Source organism: Corvus cornix, chromosome 2, assembly GCF_000738735.6.
Source record: "Corvus cornix cornix isolate S_Up_H32 chromosome 2, ASM73873v5, whole genome shotgun sequence".
In the NCBI taxonomy this organism is placed as follows: domain Eukaryota; kingdom Metazoa; phylum Chordata; class Aves; order Passeriformes; family Corvidae; genus Corvus; species Corvus cornix.
In genome coordinates this window covers 64,473,122-64,494,129 of record NC_046333.1, presented here as the reverse complement: position 1 = coordinate 64,494,129, position 21,008 = coordinate 64,473,122, and the positions used below count along the sequence as shown (strand labels likewise).

The 21,008-nt window shown below is 38.8% G+C and overlaps 1 protein-coding gene across 1 annotated transcript in view; it reads left to right on the top strand.

Moving 5' to 3' along the window:
• The window catches only part of NUP153 (nucleoporin 153), a 43,793-nt gene extending 23,026 nt beyond the window's left edge, over window positions 1-20,767 (top strand). The window contains 14 exon segments of the mRNA XM_039550186.1: window positions 2,909-3,055; window positions 3,787-3,839; window positions 6,316-6,454; window positions 7,791-7,925; window positions 8,290-8,382; window positions 8,609-8,699; window positions 8,985-9,104; window positions 10,758-11,372; window positions 13,287-13,481; window positions 13,990-14,835; window positions 15,394-15,753; window positions 17,416-17,688; window positions 18,979-19,138; window positions 19,600-20,767. Coding sequence (XP_039406120.1) covers window positions 2,909-3,055; window positions 3,787-3,839; window positions 6,316-6,454; window positions 7,791-7,925; window positions 8,290-8,382; window positions 8,609-8,699; window positions 8,985-9,104; window positions 10,758-11,372; window positions 13,287-13,481; window positions 13,990-14,835; window positions 15,394-15,753; window positions 17,416-17,688; window positions 18,979-19,138; window positions 19,600-19,684 — 3,312 coding nt within the window. The 3' untranslated portion in view covers window positions 19,685-20,767.
• Window positions 20,768-21,008: the final 241 nt, after the last annotated feature.

Sequence of the window (21,008 nt, the reverse complement as noted above, 5' to 3'; positions counted from 1 at the left end):
TATCTTTTTGTGGTGGTGTGTTGATATGTCAAGAACAACTTCTCTAGAACACACAGAGTGGTTTTATCTTGTCCTGCAACCTGGGGTTAAGTTGCATGATAACATTCTTGTTTCAGAAAGCTTTTTCTTGCAGAAATAACCAGAAATAGAAAAATATTGATTCAGTGATTGTTCAGATCTTGTGCAGATTTCCATGTTTATTTTAAGCAAAAAGTAAATACTTACATTTTTTTTACTACTCAAAGCAAGGAGAAAATTGGAAAACGATTAAATTTTGTTACTTCTGTAAATTTGTGCTCCTAAATTCCTGTTTGGAGGTAGCACTGAATTGTTGCTGTGGTAAATTATTATTTCCTTGTTTTTGTTTAAACAATGTTGGAATATTACATTTATTAAATTGTGAAACCACAAGAGGTCACATTTAGCTCAGGCAACCAAAGGAACAGAAGTGGGTTTTTTTCCATGCAAACTGCTGTTGTAATGAGGAAGTGGACAGAATGTCTCAAGAAGTTTCTATGCTAATCACTTGGAGCATAATTAATTCTGCAGTTACGTGGGAGTTTATAAGCATCTCAGATTTCCTGTACTGCCTTCGGCCATATGATAAATTACAAGACTGTTGAAAAGTAGAGCATATAAGTTCTTTACCACCTCTTAAGCATTATCCCAGTAATTGAAAACAAAGCTGATACGGATTCTCAGTTAAAATGCAGAACCACACCTGTGATGAAGCATTAAAAAAGATCTACCAGATTTGCAGCATAGACCCTGACATCAGTCAGAAAGTGAGTGTTGCACACAGCTGTCACTGGGTAAAAATAGAGAAATTGTCTACTCATAATGCTAGAATTCATAAAATTTGGCTGGGAGAAAGGGTAGCCCTTGATGAAAAGGGAGGAGGGAATTGTATGTGGCCAGAAGAGGGTTGTGTGTTTTCCTGTTAAAGCAGACAAATGATTGATAGGACACTTGAATACTCAGGCAAAACTTTTACAGGTCTTTTTTTTTTGTGGTATTTTTCTTATTTTGAGGATTGTATTAGTGTACAGTTAGTGTACTGAACATGTTACTGGGTTATTTTTTTCCTTGTTGTACATACCTGTTTCACTAGTTTGATATCCTTTTACAATAATGTCATCTGCCTGGCACGTGAAAATAAGGTGGTAGATGTAGTTTTCTGGATTTTTGTGAGGCTTTTGATACTGTCCCTCACAGTATCCTTCTGGACAAGTTGTCCATCTCTGGGATGAGTGGGTACACACTGAAGAACTGGCTGAACAGCCGGATGCAAAGGGTTACGGTGAATGAGGCTACATCTGGCTGGTGACCGGTCACCAGCGGTGTTCCTCAGGATCAGTTCCAGGGCCAGCGCTGTTCAGTGATCTGGGGCCACGAATTGAATGCCCCATTAGCAGGTTTGCTGATGATATGGAACAGGGAGGTGCTGTTGACTCTCTTGAGGGACAAGAGTTCTTGCAGAGGGATCTAGATAGATTGAAGCATTGGGTAGTCATCAATGGGATGAATTTTAACAAATCCAAATGCCAGATCTTCATCATTGAGACAGTGGGACTGAGTGCACCGTCAGCAAGTTTGCAGGCGACACCAGAATGAGTGGAGCAGTTAAACACATCTGAGGGATGCCATCCAGAAGGAGCAGGACAAGCTCTAGAAGAAGGGGGCCCATGTGAACGTCATGCAGTTCTGCACCTGTGTTGGGGCACAACCGTCTGTTGATACCAATTTAAATAATAGATACATCCTAAGTCTCATTCTTCTTACCATCAAGGCTACAGATTATTGCTGTCTCCACCCGGCTCTGTGGCTCACATGTGTGCATGCACAAACGCACGGCTGGCTTCAGTATAAAATCGGTGACAAAGAGATGGAAAGGGTCTTTGCGTGTATTCCAACAGGAGCATTTATTGCTTCTACACTGTTGAAGGTTACAAAGGGAAAGGCGGGAGAACAATGGCAAACCGGGATTTTATCCGGGGGTGGGGAAAAGGCAGGACTAGGGAATGGGGACCAATGGGGAAGCTCTGGGGGAGTGATGAGGGGTAGAGGCTGACAGCCAACCGGGGAATTCAAACTGGGATAGATTAACATAACAGAGCAATGCTTCCTGGGAGAAGCCTTTTTGGTCACCCCTAATATAAAGTGGTTCTTGTGGTACTAGGGACTTACTGAAAACTCTGTCTTGTGACACAGGTTCACTGGCCACCACAACAGATGATCTCATGTATCATGGGGCCTTTTGGGGTCTTCCTTCTCTATTCAGTTAAGCCAGTTTTGTAGAATGTACGGTGCTCTCTGCTTAAAAACTAGCCCTTGTCTGTAAAAAAGCTTTGACAAGAAAAGTCAGACCAGTACTTTTAAGAGCATCAAATGCAAATCTAAAACATTGGAACATCTATTAATGAGAATAATTTAAAATTATTTTACAATTTATTTAAGTGTAACTTCAAAGGAAGAAAATGTAGAAAAACAAGAAACCCAGAACCTGGTTTAACACTGCTTAACATTTTCAATATTAAATTAATGGATTAAGCCAGTAAAAAAAAAAAAATCACAATGAGGGCAGAGGAGAGAAAAGGATGGGAGCATATTATTGTAACATGAGTTATTTTGCTTATAGCAATATAGTTTATTTTGTCTGTGAGGTAACTGCCAAATTGTGACACAGGATTCAGTCAGGCTTTGACTGTTCCTGTAGCTTTTTGGATTTTATAACTGATTTTTCTGGTGATTTCCTTCTGCAAGCTAAATGTTTTCAACACTTCCACATCGTTTTCACTGGTGCTGAGACTGGTGGGAGGTTTATAGTTCTGTAACTTTTATCATTGGTAAATGCTGTGGTAATTTGGGTGGGTGCGAGGATAAATTGATTGCTGCTTCCCTTTCAAAGATGGATTCTCAACATCCACCTGTCCAGAAACTTGTGACACCAAAGCCAATCTCCCTGACAGGGAGTCAAATCACATATTTTAAACCATCTCTGAAATCAGCTACTAGTTCCAGAAAAATTCACCAAAGGGCAGATACAGACCATCAAGTAAGTAAACTTTCATGTCCTAATTTGCCTGCTTTTTGCAAGCTTGGAATGTGTCTAACCAATCTACGAAGGTATTGTTTCTTGCAAGAGCGCCAGTAGTATACTTGGGGTAAGCATTTAGAGAGTGGGAACCATTGTGAAAGAGATACTTAGAGGTTTTATGGATATAGTTGTATCTTTGGCACACTAAGTGGCTGGTGCTTATTTTCAGAATGTGGTGGTGTGCTTTTGGGCCAGGGTTTTTGCAGTGAATGAATATTAAAATACAGAAACACAAATTTCCTTTGCATATGCTGCTGTACAGAAAGCTGATGGAACATGCTGGTGTTGTGTATATAATGTTTCAAGTCAACTGCTGGCTCCAAGTGAGATTTCTAACAATTACCAATTCAGATCACTTTTTTAATTACCTATTCTGATCACTTCAGTGTAGATGGAGTCCCTGATAAACTTCCCTTGAAACAACACTGGTATCTCTTTCAGAAAAAAATCACCCATGGTTCCAGTATTATTCTGAATGTAAAAATGACTAGGTATTAAATAAATGGGCTGGAGATTAAGTGGATAGTCAGAGTAGTTAGGGAACAAGCTTAAGCAGATGAGGTGTATTTAGTGGTATAAATAAAAAAAAATGAAAACAGCACAAAGTGTGTGTTTGGTTGGCTTCTCTTTGTCTTTTGTTTATAAATATGTTCAGATAAATCTTGAAATAAATAAAATTCATTTTGCAGGACATGATAGAGGAGAGTTTTCCTGCAGAACAGCCTGTAAAATCATCTGAAAGGTATGACAAGTCTATTAATTTAAAACACTTGAAAGAAGAAAGCCCTCTTCTTTCTCAGTACAGTCTGCATGCTTGCCTTCTTTTGGAAGGGAGTAACAGTTCTCAGTAAAAGGGAATAGAAAAAGTGAAAAAATTGTATTAAGGGAGAGTTTAACTGTTTGTCCATCTTAGCCTTCATTAGGGGAGTAGCTATTAGTTTCAGGTAATTAAATAATTGCTTGGGGTCTGAAGGCTTTGTTGTACAGGAATTCCTTTCTGAAAAATTCTTTATAATGTGAAATGTCTTACAGTTCAGAAGTATATTCAATTTGTAGTTGGTTTTTTTTTTATTTAAGCAAAAAGCTGGAGGAAGATTGTTTTCTAATGCTCCTTACATGACAAAGGCACTTGTCTGCTCTGTGAGTTTGCATGAAAAACAGAAACCCTTCATAGTCATCTGAAGACAAATGCCAACTTGTCTCTGAAACAAAAAAATTCCAGGAGAGTTAATAATTGTATTTCTTCTTGAGGAGATTGTGTTGCATTATGCTGCTTGCTTGGCATAGAATGACTTCAGATAATATTGATGGCTCTCCCTTCTGGGGGATTAATCTTTTGGGTAATGCTCGAATTAAGACACTATGCTCAGAAAATATCTTTTTTTTTTGAGGATTCGAACCTTTCAAAGAACAGTAGTAGGGAATCTGCTAATGTGTTGGCTCTGTGTTCATCTTCCAAACAATTCTTATATTGCCCTGGGCATTCTTTGGCTTGCAAAAAACCCCAAAGCCAACCCTTTATTTTACCATATAATAGTTTGACTTTACAGGAACCCTCTTTGGTTTTGGCAGAGGTGCAAAGAGATGTTAGGTTTTAATTGTGGGTTTTCAAACTGTTCTAAGTTTTCTTTGGTACAAATTCTTTCTCCCATGTAAAGGGAGATCCAGGAAACTGATACTGCTTTTCATGTGTTTCACAAGTTTTATAGCTGTGCTTCTACTTTGGACATTAGAGTAGACGGTCCTTGTATTTTAACTCTTTTGTAAAGCCAGTGTCTGTGTATTGTCATATTATGGAGTAGGAATACAAAACTGTAAAGGGCCAGGTCTCTTCATGCAGCTAACCTGCAGTACTTTGGTACATCTCTGTTCAGCCTAACAAAAGCTGTTTAGTTTTTAAACCGGTGTCAGAATTGTAGATTGGGCTGACTTGCTTAAAGACAGTTCTGTCTTTGCCCTTAGAAGCTGACAGGTGTTAACAGAAAAGAGGAATATGGGCTATCATAGACATAATATAATTGTCTGAATAAAGATTAGTTTTGACATGAGATTTTATTTCAGAATTCAAATTGATTGTCACTTTGGATTAGGGAACAGTTTGAGCATATGGCTTTAAGGATCTGGCTTCCTCTCAGTGGTTACAGTGCTAAGCAGATGTTTGCAACTATCTGAGAGGTTTAGACCAAATCTCTTCCTCAGTCCTCTAGAAACTTGACCTGGTGTCTTCCAGTGTACTTCTGTAATGACTGACTGCTTGGCTGCAAGATTAGCTTGATACAGTAATTTTTTTCAGGGATACTTCATCGTAATGCCATACTGTTTTTTATTGTTATTATTCCTTAGTTCACTTATATTTTGGGATGTGGCATGGGTTGGGTTTGGTTTGTTGTTGGGGGGGGTGGGTGGGGGTTGTCTGTGTGTGTGGGAGGGTGTGTGTGTTTACTTGTTTTGAGGTTTTTCTTTTGTTTTTTCTTTTTCTTTCCCCTTCCCACTTGGATTGGGGAGTCTTTCTGGTTTGGATCTGGGCTTTTGTGATGAACAGAGAAATGCCTTTGTATGCCTTACAAAAGGGATCTGTATTCATGTCTGAAAAGACTTCTGGAATGTTGGCACACCCAAACACCTCTGCTGCTTCTGCTAATGGCCTCAGGAAAGCCAGAGCTGTTTATGAAGCTTCTGTCATATTTTCTTGACACACAAGTTTAAGCCTCTCAGTTCCGTAAGAGCTGTTGGCAGCATTTCCTGTGCGCACATGCACACACACATCCCCGCCCCCTGCCCCTATATTTTTAGTTATTCTTTTATATCCCTTCAGAGATACATGCTCATCACAGAGTCAGAGAACTAGCAGTCAAAATTTCCACTGTCTGGACTATTAAAAGCAAACATTAGAAAATAACAATCTAAATCAGTTCTTCTATTTCAGGTCTTCTGGCTTAGTCATCATTCCTTTATGGATGTTGTGACTGGTTTTTATGTATGTTATTCTCACTGCTGCTCTTATTCAGCTTTGGCTGTTTAGAACACAAGCTATTTAGCAGTATTTAGGAACTTGTGGGATGTTTTTTTCTGATTCCAATTAGCAGGTGACAGTTCTAGGATTAATAGTGGCTATAATAGCTTCAAACAATTAGTTGATAAGTTGGATTTTTTTCTCTCCTTTTTTTTGCTTTTTTTAAACCCCTTGCCTCAACTTACGTATTTTTATTCCGTGCCAGCAATTTGAGCTACCCCAAACCCGATATTCCTGCATCCAACGGTTTGTCTTCAGGAGGAAGAATGGATAGTGCCTGTGGCAAGATGAGAAGGGAAAGAGAGCGATACTGTGCATCAAGACCTGGACAAAAACAACAACTGGTAAGGGTCTTTCAGGTTAATTGATCTTACTGTGATTACTGAAATAAATAGCTTCATTGCCTCATAGTAATTTACAATAATGCCATTTCAGTTTTGTGGGTGTTTTGCATGTTTGCTAATGATCATTCAGAATTACTGGCACTTACTCAAACTCATTGTGAGAGGGGTTTTTAATGGGAAAACTCCATTTAATATAATGGTAGTCATTACTATCCCAAGGATTGTCTTCCTGACTGAGTGTTATGTAAGCTGCCTACTACTGGATCTTAAATCTAAAGAAGTTAACTCAGTCTTCTGGCTGATGCAAAATAAAGAAGTAGTAAATGCTGGAGAATGTTTCTGTAATAGAAATGGTCTCAGTATCAAGGTGTGATAGGCTCTTCAGATCTCTGAAATATGGAAGCTGTAGGGTACATTAAATGTCTGTAATAGCAATGTGCATATCTGCTTAGTCACTCCTGAATAGATATTGGTACTGCTGTCCAAATTGTGAATAGATTGGCTATTCCCATTTAAATCCTATCCCAAATCTAATCTTAGTAATCAAAGAGTTTAGAAGACACGGGTAAGAGCAGAAATTTTTAAGGTACACTGATTTCTGAATTTTAAATTTGCATCCTGATACATGATATTGACTAGATTTACCAGAGTATGATCCTCTGTGTCACTCATTAGGCTTTCATTTTTGAAAAAGCACTTTCTGTGCTTTGGTTTGGTTTGGGGGTTTTAGGACTCAAAGGAACTCACATCCTTCTTAAAATATTTTTTTTTCCAAGTTCAAGTGTCTTGAGAAACTTTGTCAGCTGTCTTACCTAATTTTGCAAGGGGAACACTTTCTTACATGCCATGAAGTTGTGCTCTTAATTAAAGAGATAGGGAATCATAGAATCCTGGAATGGTAATGTCTTTCTAGATCTTTTAAGTAAGAGGTAAAACCCAGAAATAAATCTTATCTGAGCTCCTTTCTCTTCTGCTCAGGTAACAATTTTGAGCTTACTTTCAGTATTCTTACTGGACTGGTGATGGATATAGTATTGCATGGAAACAGGCCTGCCGTAAATAAAAATGATGTGGCAGACTTACGTGGGAGGTTTGGATTCCTTTTGAAAACTTGCTTTGTCTATAGATCTCTCTGTTGCATTTAATTTTGTTAAGAAACTAAGGGTGGGACAGGGTAGGAAGGTAGTAGGTCTTGTGAAAGATAAAAACTAACATTTACAACTTCTTAAAGAAAGAGAAAAATTAAAATCTACAGCTTTTCTAAAGAAAGTGAAAAATTTGAATTTGCAACTTCTTTAAAGAAAAAATTAAATTAACAATTAAAATTTGCACCTAGGAGATGGAGCAAGAACTACCTGAAGTACCGCTGCCCATCAGTAGTGCATCGCTGCCAACGTTCAACTTCAGTTTCCCTGCCACTAGTGCTGTCTCCTCATCACCCAGCACTGTTTCAAAAGCAGTGGTGAACAAGGTAAATCTTTGCTGTGTATTGTGAATACTTTTTCAGGATGAGTTTGCATCCTCCTTGCTGAATGTTGATTTTTTTCTGTGGTGCTCATGAAACTAACCAACCTGAGTTTATAACCTGTTGAATAAAACAGGGTTGTGTTCAGATTGGGAGGTGGGGGGGACACATATTTTGATACGGCTTCTGTCCATCTTACATGCTGACTTGCAAGCTTTTTCTTACAACTCTTAGCTGTGGATCAGAAATATCAAACATCAGATTTCCCAACTGCACTGCAGAATGTCTGTTAGTGAATTCAGGTAGCTGCTATTGTTTCACCTGGATGCTTTTCTTTTAGATACAAACCTTAATTCTTTTGAAAATATAGGTACAGCCAGCAAGTAATGTTGGGAGTCCTACGTTTGTATTTTCATCTCCAATTGTGAAATCTACTGAGGTGGAAGTGCTACCTCCATTGTCTGTAAGTAAAATAAATCCTAACGTTTTCTCAAGGCTTTAGTAGAATACTGTGGAACAATAAAGCAGAATTGGCCCTGGTAAGGGGGAAAACAAATACATAGATTTCTGACTTGCAATTTTTCACCCAGAAGCCACCAAAATTTTGAAGACTGGATTTCAGATTATTATTTGAATACGAAACTTGATTAAAATTTCTTGGAATCTAAACAAAATCTCTCTTTTCATAGCAGATTAAGTTTACATTCAGTGTTCCTGTCGTAAAGTCATCAGAGCTTTCTGGATCCACTGATACACCAGTGACATCCATTCTTAGTCCAGGTAACAGAAATTTTAGCATTTCAAACATAAAGTGCTAATTCTCTTTTTTTTGTTTGTTAAATAGTTAATCTGTCATTTCTAAGCTTGTTACAAATTCCAGGAAAAGTCTGTTTTCAGTGACAGGTCTGCTTCTAATCAAATTGTAACTATAAACTGTTGTAAATAAGGGTGAATTTTGAAGATTCTTATATAAGAATGAAACATGGAAATTCTTATTTCTAGCAAACGTGAATATATTCTAAGTGCATTTCTTTGTAAAAGGTGGCTTTTGTTTTATTTTTCAAGGTAGTGCCACTGTAAACAGCACCAGCAATAAGAAGGAAGAGGAAGAAGAATATGATGGGTTCTGCAAACCTGCTAAGTTCTTAAAGCAAGGAAGTGTGTTAGACATTCTAAAAAGCCCTGGTGAGATAATGTACTCTTTTAAAAAATATTTTGCAGAGACTACACTTTCATATAGCTGCATCGATTTTTAAAAAACCCACCACAACAGCAACAAAAAAACCCAAACAGATAACTTGTCACAGTTAAGGCAGTGTCAACAATAAATACAGACATAGGAGAACATTACATTAAGGGTACATCTGTTAGGCTTGACGCCATCTTCTGTTATAAGGGGCTTTCATTGCTGAAGGGAAAACTGCATCTTCAAACCAGATGCATTGCTTATCCTTTACATGTTAGGTTGTAATTCAAACTTAAGTATAAAAAGGATTAGTCAAAGAATCAGTGTTTTGTTTTAAATAAATAAGATGTATGTAATTGGAAAGGAAATGTTTGTAAAATGTTTTACAAACGGTCCTCTCCCACCTTCACCATCTCCAGAAATTAAGAATGGTAAAGACAACTTCATTCCTAAAGGTGTGTCAGAAGCTGCGTATCTTTTGGCCTTAAATGATAACAGTTACTATGGATTCAGTAAGTTTTAAGTAGCAGTGGGCTGTCTCACTTTTAAAAAAAAATTGGTTTTTAAGTCATTGCAGTTGTTTTCAACTGTTCAGTAACGAGTGTGTGTGTAGATGACGTTTTTTGTTTCAGGAAAAAGGACTTTATTGAACTTGACCTTTCCCATAAGCCTTGAGTTGCAGCAGGACTTTTTATTATGAAATGACAGATCTGTTAAGAGGGCAGTGCCTATTTATATTGGAAAGAGCTAAGTGAGAGAAAATACACTGTGTGTTTTGTTCAAGGAAAGACCTGTGAGTGAAGTGGCATTAGTTTTCTTTATCAGTTTAACAGAATCAGGTTCTAAATCCACTCTGTTTGAAGATTCCACTTCTAATATTAAAAAAATACAAACCCAAAGCAACAACAACATAACAGTAAAAAAAAAGAAATCTTTATTTTTTATTTTATTTATTTTATTTTATTTTAACTATTTATCTTTACGCTTAAATTATGCTGCTATCTAATACGTGTTGCTGTAGCATTTTTGTTAGTGTTTCCATATTGGTGGTTCTTGTTTTCTGAAAAGTTTGCGCCTTTAAGGTGCCCGATGCATTTTGAACAAAGATTATAGGTAAAAATTGTTTGGTTGTTTTAATTTTTATTGCTTAATTATTACTCAGTATTTGTGGGGGAATACTGTGTGGATGGCTGCTCCAAGTACCAAGTGCTATACAGCTACTAAAGTAAATGTGAGTCATCTACTATGGCAGAAATAGCTTTAGAAATTTGATTCGATTGAGCATGGTGTCTTTAAATGAAATTGGATTACTTCCAGTCTGTGACAGATCATCTGCTTTCAGTACTGTTTGTTTACACTTGCATCTACCAGTGTAGTGGCAGGTACAAATGAGATTTGTATTTAAAACTTCCTTGAAAGTGAAGAGTTAAATCAGGTTTTAAATAAGTGTTCTGTTGTGTCCCAGCTCAGCATATGAAATTTCATCCCTTTAGGTAAGATTTCCATGGACTTCCTCTTGCAGTATGTTGGAATCTGTAGTTGCCACCATTGACACTTGGTTTAAATTTGTGCTGTCTGCTCTAAGTAACTTCCATGCAGCCAGGGTACAGCCCTGTAAGTAAGACCTCTCCTTTTTCTTTTTCTTAAACTAGGCTTTATGTCTGGGAAATTGCCCTCCTGTTCATCTGCACAGCCTGTTACAAGCACAGTGGTCTATACGAGGCCTGCAATAAGTAGTTTTTCTGCAGGTAAAGACACCTCTAAACAAGCATCCTCGTTTTGGCAGTCTGACACACACGACCCATGCCTGCAGAACAAAACCACCGATGGCAAATGTGTAACATGTGAAGCTGCTAAAGTTTCCACTGTTGAGAGTACAAAGCAGACGATAAGTGTGAGTCCGTGTGTCTCCTCCAAGACAACAGTCCCTACAGCAGCGACACTGGGCTTTGAAGACAAATTTAAACCGGCACCCAACACGTGGGATTGTGATACCTGTCTGGTCCAGAACAAACCTGAAGCTACAAAATGTGTAGCATGTGAGACACCAAAGCCTGGAACAGGAGTGATGCCTGCTCTGACAATGCCAGTGGTCACGGACAACGCAGTGACAGTGACATCCACCTCCAGCAGCACTGCCACAACAGTCACTCTGGGGTTTGGAGACAAATTTAAACAGCCGAAAGGCTCTTGGAACTGTTCAGTGTGCCTTGAACAAAACGCGGCAGAATACAGCAAATGTGTAGCTTGTGAGTCTGAGAAACCAGGTTTGTTCTTTTCTCCTCCGTTGTTTCAATCTTAGTCTATGTGCATTTTTTAGGGAATAAAATATGTTGCATATAAAAGATACTTTGAGCAGCATGGCTGTATGCCAGACAGGATGGATTAGTGGCTCTCTGCAGGATTGGTTGCAGGCACTTTGGAGGCCTCAGCCCGGATTCCAGCCTGTCACACGAGTTGAACTGATTGTGAAATGTGTTACTGCAGAGCGGAACTGAAGCAAATACACCCTGCTTTACAGCTAGTGAGGAAAGATGACTAAAATAGATGCCTTAATTAACTTAAAACCAATTGACTCATTTTCAGTGGGGCAAAATGTGAACTCCATGCAAGGAGCTAAAAACTACTGGATTTTCTAGGGTTTTGTTTTCCTCTTTCAAAGCATGAGTAGAAGCAGTATTTGCACAACATGGCTTACAATGTCTCCAGTCAGCATTTGTGTGGAATTGCACAGAGGTATGAAGCCGGATTCCAAGTCAGTATAGTCTTTAGCTAGTTGTCTTGTGCTAAAACAGAAACATGTTCAGCTATGCCTATGGTAGCTTTTCAGAACATGGATAACCTTGTTTGGGAAGGTCAGAGTTCTTACAGATGTTGGGGAGGTGGGCGTCTTCTTCGGTTCATTTCTGTTAATGGGTTGTTTCCCATTATATGTCATTGTAACTGATTTTGAGAGAGTTTATTTTTTTAAAGCACAAATAATTAGTTTAGTGTTAACTTTTATTGACTATTAACAAAATTTAGTGTCAAAAATACAATTTAATGTCAAAAACACCTGACATCTTGGGGGGAAGAAAATAGATGTAAGATGGACTAGAATCTGCTATTATCATCATTGTGTACAGTAAGAGTGGAATTTCTTCAGATAAGATTAATGCATTTTAGAGGAAGCTTATTCTCGGGGACTTCCAGCCTCAGAGTGGTCAGCTGGCACTTTTGTCCAAGACTTTGGCCATTGCAAGGAAGAATTTTGGAGGTGAGGGGTTGCCATGACCACCACGGTGCAGAGAATTGCAAAGTTACATGATGTTTGTCGAGGGGATGAGTGAAGCAAGTAAAATGGGAGGATATAAATTCTCTGGATGTGCTGTGGAAAAGAAGACCCATTCCTGTTTAGGAAATGTTACTGCTTTGAATTTGAGAAATTATCTTGTGTCTCTCTCTTGAATGCCACCCTCAGTGGGGTGGCAATTATGTGATGCTTTTGTGCCTTTGGGATATTCACTCCTGACACTTGCAGAGCTGAATTTTGCTCTTGGGGTGCAGCATCAAGTGACATCTCTTCCTTTACAGGGGAGAAAAGTCAGAGGGCAAGTGTTCTATTTCGGGCCTCAGCAGCAGGTTTCTGCTGCTGTTGAAGGCAGTGTAGCTTGTGTGGTGAACACAGAGATGTGGGTTTGGAAGCTTTGAGTCCCTCTCTTTTTTTTCCTTTTGTCATTACTACATAGTTTTGAATGTGTCCCGTCCTTGAGGCTTGCTGATGAATCATTCTAGTAAACTGTCAGCCTTGCATCACTTGACAGTGATCGTTAACTTGAATGATGCTAACTTTGACTACTGGTAACTGGTGTCACCAAAAATTCTTTCAGTAGTTTTAATTCAATACAGTACTTGTAATTTACATGTGAAATCAGCTGTGTTGCTGTATTTTACGAACTGCCGTTGCTGTTTAAATGTCACTGGTTCAATTTGTGCTTGAAGTCATGTATAGATTATAAAGAAGAACCCAGGTGTTTCTGTTGTTTACGTTCTCATATTGTGTTTGACTGAAATCAACTTGTACCTTAATGGTTTTTTACTGGTACATTTGTGTGCTTTGCAATTTAGTGAGCATTTCTTAAAAAGTTGGTGTTCACTGTATGATTTAAGCAGGATGATTAACTATCTTGCTTCTTTCTCAGGGAGTTCAGTGCCTGTGACCAGTAGCAGTGTTTCTGCATTTTCTGCTTCTTCTGGAGGTTTTCTGGATTTAGACAAATTCAAGAAGCCTGAAGGAAGTTGGGAATGTGAGGTCTGCTTGGTCCAAAATGAAGCAGAAGCCACAAAATGTGTAGCCTGTGAAAATGTGAAGCCAGGCACCAAAGCAGAGCTCAAAGGTAATAGTTACTGAGAAGAACAAGGATGTGCATTCTGCAATTTTTTTCCTTTCTTAAAATACAATGTTTTTTCCTTTGAGTATGGCAAAATTGTCTGTTTGTTGTTTAGGAATATTGCTTAAATGAGACCACATGCATATGTTTCCATACCCATTCTCCGGAAAAAGATTAATTTTTTAGAGGAAAGCTTGTGTTAGTGACATAGTTGGTTGTTTCAAGCCTTATGTGTTGTTCATTTGGAGTTTAGACTAAAACCATGGTCTTTCGAGGAGCTCAGCAGCATGCTTTTCCAAGCCAGGTGCCGCACAGAAGAGCACCGTTACTAAAAGATACGTGTAGAGAGGAAGTGTGGAGTTTCCTTACTTGGGGGGGGGGGGGGGGGGGCGGAGTTTTTTTGAACGGTTTTGACTCTGGGAAGAGCACAGGACTAGAATCCCAGCCATTTAGGTAAATCCCACATGGATTACGTTATATATTGCAAACTTGACATTACTGCTTATTTCTGCAGGTTTTGGTACTGCTGCTGTGTCTACAAATGCTGCAATGCCATCATTTACATTCGGTCTCCCATCATCGTCCTCTGAATCTTCTCAAACATTAGGTAGCACAGGAAGTTTTAAATTTGGAGAACAAAGTAGCTTTAAATTCGGCATTGCATCCGAATCTGCATCGTCCAACACTGTGACTGGAGGATTTAAGTTTCCTACTGGTTCAGGGGACTTCAAGTTTGGAGTTTCTTCCTCAGACTCTAAATCAGAAGACAGTAAGAAAGAAAGTAAAAGTAACATTTTTACCTTTGGACTTCCATCTACAAGCAGTCAGGCTCCTTCAACATTTCAGTTCGGAACAACGAGTCTGGGGCAGCAGGAAAAGAAAGAGGAACCACCAGTTTTGGGAGGTTTTGGTTTCGCTGCAACTTCTACTTCTTCCATAGCTACTAATGAGAATAAAACTGGAGTCAGTGGCTTCACTTTTGGAACTATGGCAGAAAAGGACGTAGCATCACCTGCTTTGCCATTTAAGAAGTCAGATGAGAAGAAGGATGAAACTGTTTCAATGAAGGGAAGCTTCTCTTTCGGCAGTGTGGAGTCTGCACCTGCTTCACAGTTTGTTTTGGGAAGGGCAGAAGAGAAACAGGACTCTGTCACTTCTGCTGGTCCGTTAGCATTTGGAAAGAAAGCTGACAATGAAGAGTTAAAGGCACAGCCTATCTTTTCATCTGGGACAGCTGAGCATACCAAAGAGGAGAGCACAGCAAAACCTGTATTCAATTTTAGTTTTGGTAAACCATCGGAAAAGGAAAGTGAGCAGGCAAAGGCACCTTTTGCATTTGGGGCACAAACCAGTACTTGCGGTAAACAGAACATCTTTTGCCTTCACTTCTCTGCTCATCTCTATCAAATAATACCTCTGAGGCTGTACTGGACAAAATCTATGGGATTTATATACTACTGGCAGCCTGTCTTTAGTTCTAGTTGTTGTGTAGACAATATGTGGCAATTTCTTTGTAGATTTCAGTGAGTTTTAATGCTACATTTAGACAAAAAGAATTGCCACACCTTAAGGAACCTGTATCACTGCTTGTATAAGCACAGGAATTGTACTGTCTCAGTAGTAGCAGTGATAAAAGCTATAATATGGTGCAGTATAGAGGCCTCATACTAGTGTTTTTTATAGTGAAAGGGAAGGAGAGAGGGAACATCCTATTTCCACCTACTTGCAGATCTGCTGCAGTTTTTCTACTGCTACAAATGTACAAAAATCACTTCATAGATACTGCACAGTTTTGTATTCCTTTAATTTGTTGAAAGTTTGCAGTGTAGGATTAAAGGAGGATGGTTGCTGCGTGGAAAGTTTTTGGTTGTTAAATTCCATTTGTGTGACTTAGTAGTAACTGTTTCCTTCCTTTCAGATCAAGGAGCATCCTTCAGCTTCTTGAACTCCAGTTCCTCCAGCACAGCTGCACCCACTACTTCAGCCAACAGCAGCAGCATGTTTGGCAGCACCCTCTCCTCCTCAAACCCTCAGCCAGTTCCCGCTCCCTTTGTGTTTGGACAACCCAGCAACACTGTGACCAGCTCTGTTTTTGGCAATCCTGCAGAATCTGCAACATCTCAGTCATTTGGGTTCTCTCAAGAAAACAAACCAGCAGCCACATCTTCCAGCACTGGCTCGACTCTTACTCCATTTCTCTTTGGTTCAGGAGAGAGCAGTACCAATGCAGCAAATTCAGGATTTACTTTTGGAGCAACAACTACTTCAAGTTCAACAGGTACATTTTAAATAGATGCTCTTCTCATTTTCTCATTTTTGCCATTATGTAGTGGATTAAGGAGATGTACTGTTTCATGAATAATTTACTTTGGAAAATGTGCAGGCTAAATGCATGGAAGTAGAGAAAAATACTGAGTCTTTGTATTCAGCAATGTTAATTTGGGCTCATTTTTCTTCAGTGTGGGAAATAGAGTTTAGGAATGAACTGGCACCAGAGTTGTTTTATGCAAAGGACAAACCTTTACTGGATTCAAATTTGCATGGGAGCTTTTCACTGTGAGAATGATAATTTCTTTCTTCAATCACTGTCAGTCCAGTGTTTAGAGCTAGAAGTCAATGAATTACAACTTTCCTGCTTTTTTGCTCCTATACCTAAAACTCTGAACTGTCGGAAATAATGTCAAGATTTGCCAAGTCCTTCCCTCACAAGTATATATAAATAGAGTACCTTGACATGCAGTCAGTGCTGCTTAAGGGCTGGTTTCTACTAAAGGATCATGGCCACTGCATGTTAATTTTCTAGGAATTTAGAGAAAACAGCAATAAGAAATACAGAGTTTCTTCACGTTTTATGTTTGTTACTCCGCTGCATGAATTGCATGAACAAATGCATGACACAAGACTAAATCCACCAAATTATCTGTATTCCTATGAGCCATGCAGTATGTTGGAAATAAGATTGAACCTGTAAGGGAAAGACTCAATCTAGTTTGATCCTGATGGCTTAACTTTGTCAGTCACAAAAGTTTAATTTGCACACTTTTTTTGTGTACCAGAAACAGAGAAAACATTCCTAAATTACAACAACCAAACCGATCAATTTAACCCGCTTACAAATCAGTAACTTCTGGTGTAATTTTGTTAGTAGGTGACACCATATTTCAAACACCTTCACAAATTCAGAAACCTAAGTTTTACCATGTATCTCACCTTGGAAAGAAAGTCAGCCATTCCAAGTGATGGTGCAATTAGAGGGTATTTCTTGTTGCATGAGCATCAATAATGCTGTTTAAAATGTCCCTTTTGCATAGCAGATCTGCCATGTATGTTCAGAGTCACTGTTCAGTTGTGTTTCATTGTTTCTGCTAGCCATGCAGCTAAACAATTGGGCTGGTTGCCTGTTGATGATAGGTATAGAATTACTCTGCTAAACCAAGTTTTTGAGATTACTACAAGGTTGATTTGGTCTCCTGAAGTTGATAATGGTAAACACTTGAACAGGGGAGGGGTGCAGTTGCTGACAAGAAAAGATACATGTTCTCCTAGTTGTAATAAATCAGGAGCTGTATTTTGCATGTCTCAAAAATCTAATTTGAATGAATATTCCACGTGTGTAGTAGAAACAGCTTTTAGTAAATACAGATTAAAACATATTGTTTGTAGGAATCTATCTGTACAACATGAAGAGGCAACCAATGCGTTTGAGATTTAATTTTGTCTGTCTCTCAAAAACATGGTGTTTCTCATGTTACTTAAAAGAAAAGGTGCAATTCCTGTTGTGGCTGAGATAGTATCTGTTTTATATACTCACACAAGTAGTTTGAAATTAAGATGAGTATTCAGCTACCAGACCTGAGGCTTGAGAACCTTTTGTTTCTGGATTCATTCTTGAGGGCGGGAGGGAAAGGGCCCCTACTGACATCCCTCTCTGTCCCCCAAGGGTCATCGTCTTCGTTTCTGTTTGGCTCTGGGCCTCCAGCGCCGGCTGCTGGCCCAGCCTTTGGCGCCGGTCAGCCACCAGCATTTGGCCCAAGCCCAGGCTCCAGCCAGCCAAGTGCTCCAAGTTTTGGATCGCTGTCGACAACGTTGTTTTCTGCTGGCTCTCACCCTGCTCCTTCTGCCTTTGGCTCGGTGACGAGCAGCACTCAGCCCTCTGTGTTCGGACAGCAGGCAACCCAACAGCCAGCTTTTGGCTCTGGTACCCCCAGTGCTGGTGAGTGCTGACCATCCTCTTCCCTTTTGGTCTCAAAGGTTATGTAGTTTATTTTCTTTTTCATGAAGTGCACCATAAATTACATGGAGAAAGATGACTTTGGCATTGCACATGTATTTAAATATAGGAATTGCCCTCCATAAAAATAAAGGTATAGGGTTGTGATTTATGTCCTAGTCCTGACTGTGGAGACACAACGTGTCAGGGGTATCCAGCTTCACAGTAAGCCTTCTCCACAAGACTTAGCAGACATAGAGGTTGCAACTCTACCACTAAATTTTGAGCTTTATTTTCTTTAGAAACCTAATGATTAAAAGGAATTGTTGAAAACCATGGAGTAATCACTGGTAAGATTGTGCAAAACAAAATAGCAGATGCACTGCAAAATTGTTATTTTTTGATTTGAGAAATTCTTAGTTATCTTCTAACAGGCTTCATTGTATAAACTACAGTCAGAATTATTTGGGGGGCTTTTTAAGCATTTATGGATTAAGACTGTATTTGAAGATTTTTTTACCAATGCAGTATAAAATGCCATGGAAAAGGGGCAGAGAATGAACCTTATAATTTAAGAAAGACCTTTTCCGTACTAGTAATAATTAAAAAACAAAAACAGTGCCAGAATGTCTATTTGATATCATATCAAATACTGAAGGGGGAAAGCCTCCTTTTTTCCTCTCAGAAGTTGTACAAAATAGCCTCCATTAAAAGTAACTGACGTTTTTGTACTAATCAGTAGATTAGTACAAGCAGATTAGTGCACAACACATCACTCAGTCGATCTTCCATTAATCAGGTAGCAGCTTAAAGGTAAAGTTCTCCCTGAATTGTCTGTGTTACTTATCAGTTGCTCTGATGGTTGGAATGATTGGGTTTTTTTAAGATGAGGTGCTATTAGTATATTGAAGGAAAGGAAGTCCCCAGATCAACTGCATGAACACAGGAAAGTTTACCTGGATATAAATTTACAGTTTAAGACTTGATTAATAAACTTCAGTATGCACAGGTATAAATTTAATGGTGCCACAGAAGTTAGCAAACAACAAATTATCAGTATGCCAGCAGTATTACTTTAAAAATTCCTCAATCTGTCTGAATGGATTCATTCAATAAACTGTTCCTGTAGTAATCTGACACTTCTGGTGCACCCCCCCAACTTTGTCATCTTGAGCAACCTGTAAAAAACTTAATCTTTAAAGACAGTGGGGAAGAACATGAGGATTTTGCTGGAAAGGATGAACTCAAATTTCAGCTTTCTTACTTCCTTCTGCTTCCACCCCATCTTCCCAGGTTCTGTATTCCATTTTGGAAGTACTACTACTAATTTCAACTTTCCAAATAACCCAGGAGTATTCACTTTTGGTGCAAATCCTCCTGCACCAGCAGCTCCTGCACCGCCTTCTGGCACTCCAGGATTTTCGTTCAACCAGCCTGCAGCATTTACAGTGGGGTAAGAGACCGTATCAGAATTTCCCTTGAGCTTTGGGTAATATCAGTGGACAGTGTTCAGCCTCTACTGCTGTTAAATCATGAGGTGTTCAGATGAACCTTGGAGTTTGAAACTAAATTTGGCATCCTTCCTTGTATTAGCCTGACTGGCTAACTAAGCACCGGTATCTGTAAAGGAGCCTAGCTGTCAGGAATGTCACACATCAACACATGTGAGATTGTCTTGTTCTTGAAAGGTAGAACCCGTATCCAGCCATTATGCTGCTGCTTACCTTCTGAATAAGAGAGATTTAATTGGTTTCTGGAACTCTCTTCCTCCTGTTCGTCATTTGCTGCTTGTTGCCAGCTGGTAACTAGTGAGACAAGACTATGAAACAGTTGTTCTGGATTATCTACTCAGTGCTGCTACTGAATTTTCAGCTACACTGTCCTAAACTCTGAACTACTAATTTCTTTTAATAGGACTAATGGGAAAAATGTTTTCTCTGCCTCTGGATCTTCAGTTCCTGGTCGGAGGATAAAGACTGCAGTTAGACGTAGAAAGTAAACGCCTGATTGGTAAAGCATCAAAAACATTGGAAGCAGCTACTATCCTGAATTGTTCAGCTTCTACCCTGTCTGAATTGTTCAGCTACTATCCTGAAATGTTCAGCTACTACCCTGAATTGTTCAGTTACTGGGATTGTACCTCACACTGGCTTGTCGGAAGTCAGATCTGCCTAAAGGAATATAAAACTTAGCTTTCCTGTCCTTCCCTTCCCTCTCCCTGTTACATTTTTTTTTGGTAGCAAGTAAAGTTGGCAACAAGGCTGTTCTCAAGCAAAAGTCTCAAGTTACTTCTTTCACTGACTTGGCATGGTCTGGCTGTAGCCCTGAGTAGAGCCTGCACAGTGAATGGCTTGTCCGATACCTCTTCATCCGCACCACTACGTGCGCTCATCCGCGTTTACTGACGCCTCGAAATTGTAATTATATCAGCGAGGGATGCTGTATAGAGTAGAGAATGTTGATAACGAATGATTTTTATGCTGAGTTTGTGCTGGTGTATGTGTGAAGTGAATGAGTTTGGGTGTATTGTGCACTAAAATTTTCTGATAGAGGAAGACTGATTAAAGGATGATCCATGCTAAGGACTTGTTAGATCTGTAGTTCTTCATTTAATAATTATATGCTATTTCTATATTTTCATTCTTACAGCCCTTTATCACCTGTCTCGCCTTGTTATTTTATTATGAAACGTGTAAATACAATTTTGTTTCTCTATGTACTTTTTTGGCATAACAAATCTGTGAAATTGAAATTTTAATTTTGTGTGTTACAGCCATTTTTGTTTAGTATTGTCTCAGATTTTATGTAAATCCCATTATTCAAAGTTGCCTAAATCCATTTAGAAAATCTTAAAAATTGGGAATTCTTAAAGTAAATTTATTGGCTTTTCTGATCCATTTTTGTTTGGACCAAAAACCAGTATTGTACAAAGTATTAAGTATATATTTTTATATTTACTGAAATGGACTGTGGTGACTTTGGATAATAAGGAAAAGTTTAATATTAAAGCCATGTTTATTACAGTATAATTAACATGTTAAACCATGGGATAAATGCCATCAATAAAAACTGCGAAAGATTACCTGGCACTTTTAACTTTCCATAAAGGCATCCCTAGCTGTAACAGTATGAGGTGTTCCCTCTATCTGAGCAATGTCACATGCTTTCTTCAACCTCTGTGTTTTTGCATTGATTTTAGAGGATCTTAAATAAGTTAGAGGTCTCCTGTTGGAAAGAGAGTTTTATTGTAGGCTGAAGCTTGGAGCAGTTTATCAATGTCTCAGCTGACTGCAGTTAATTTTTTATAGTGCTATTAAAAAACC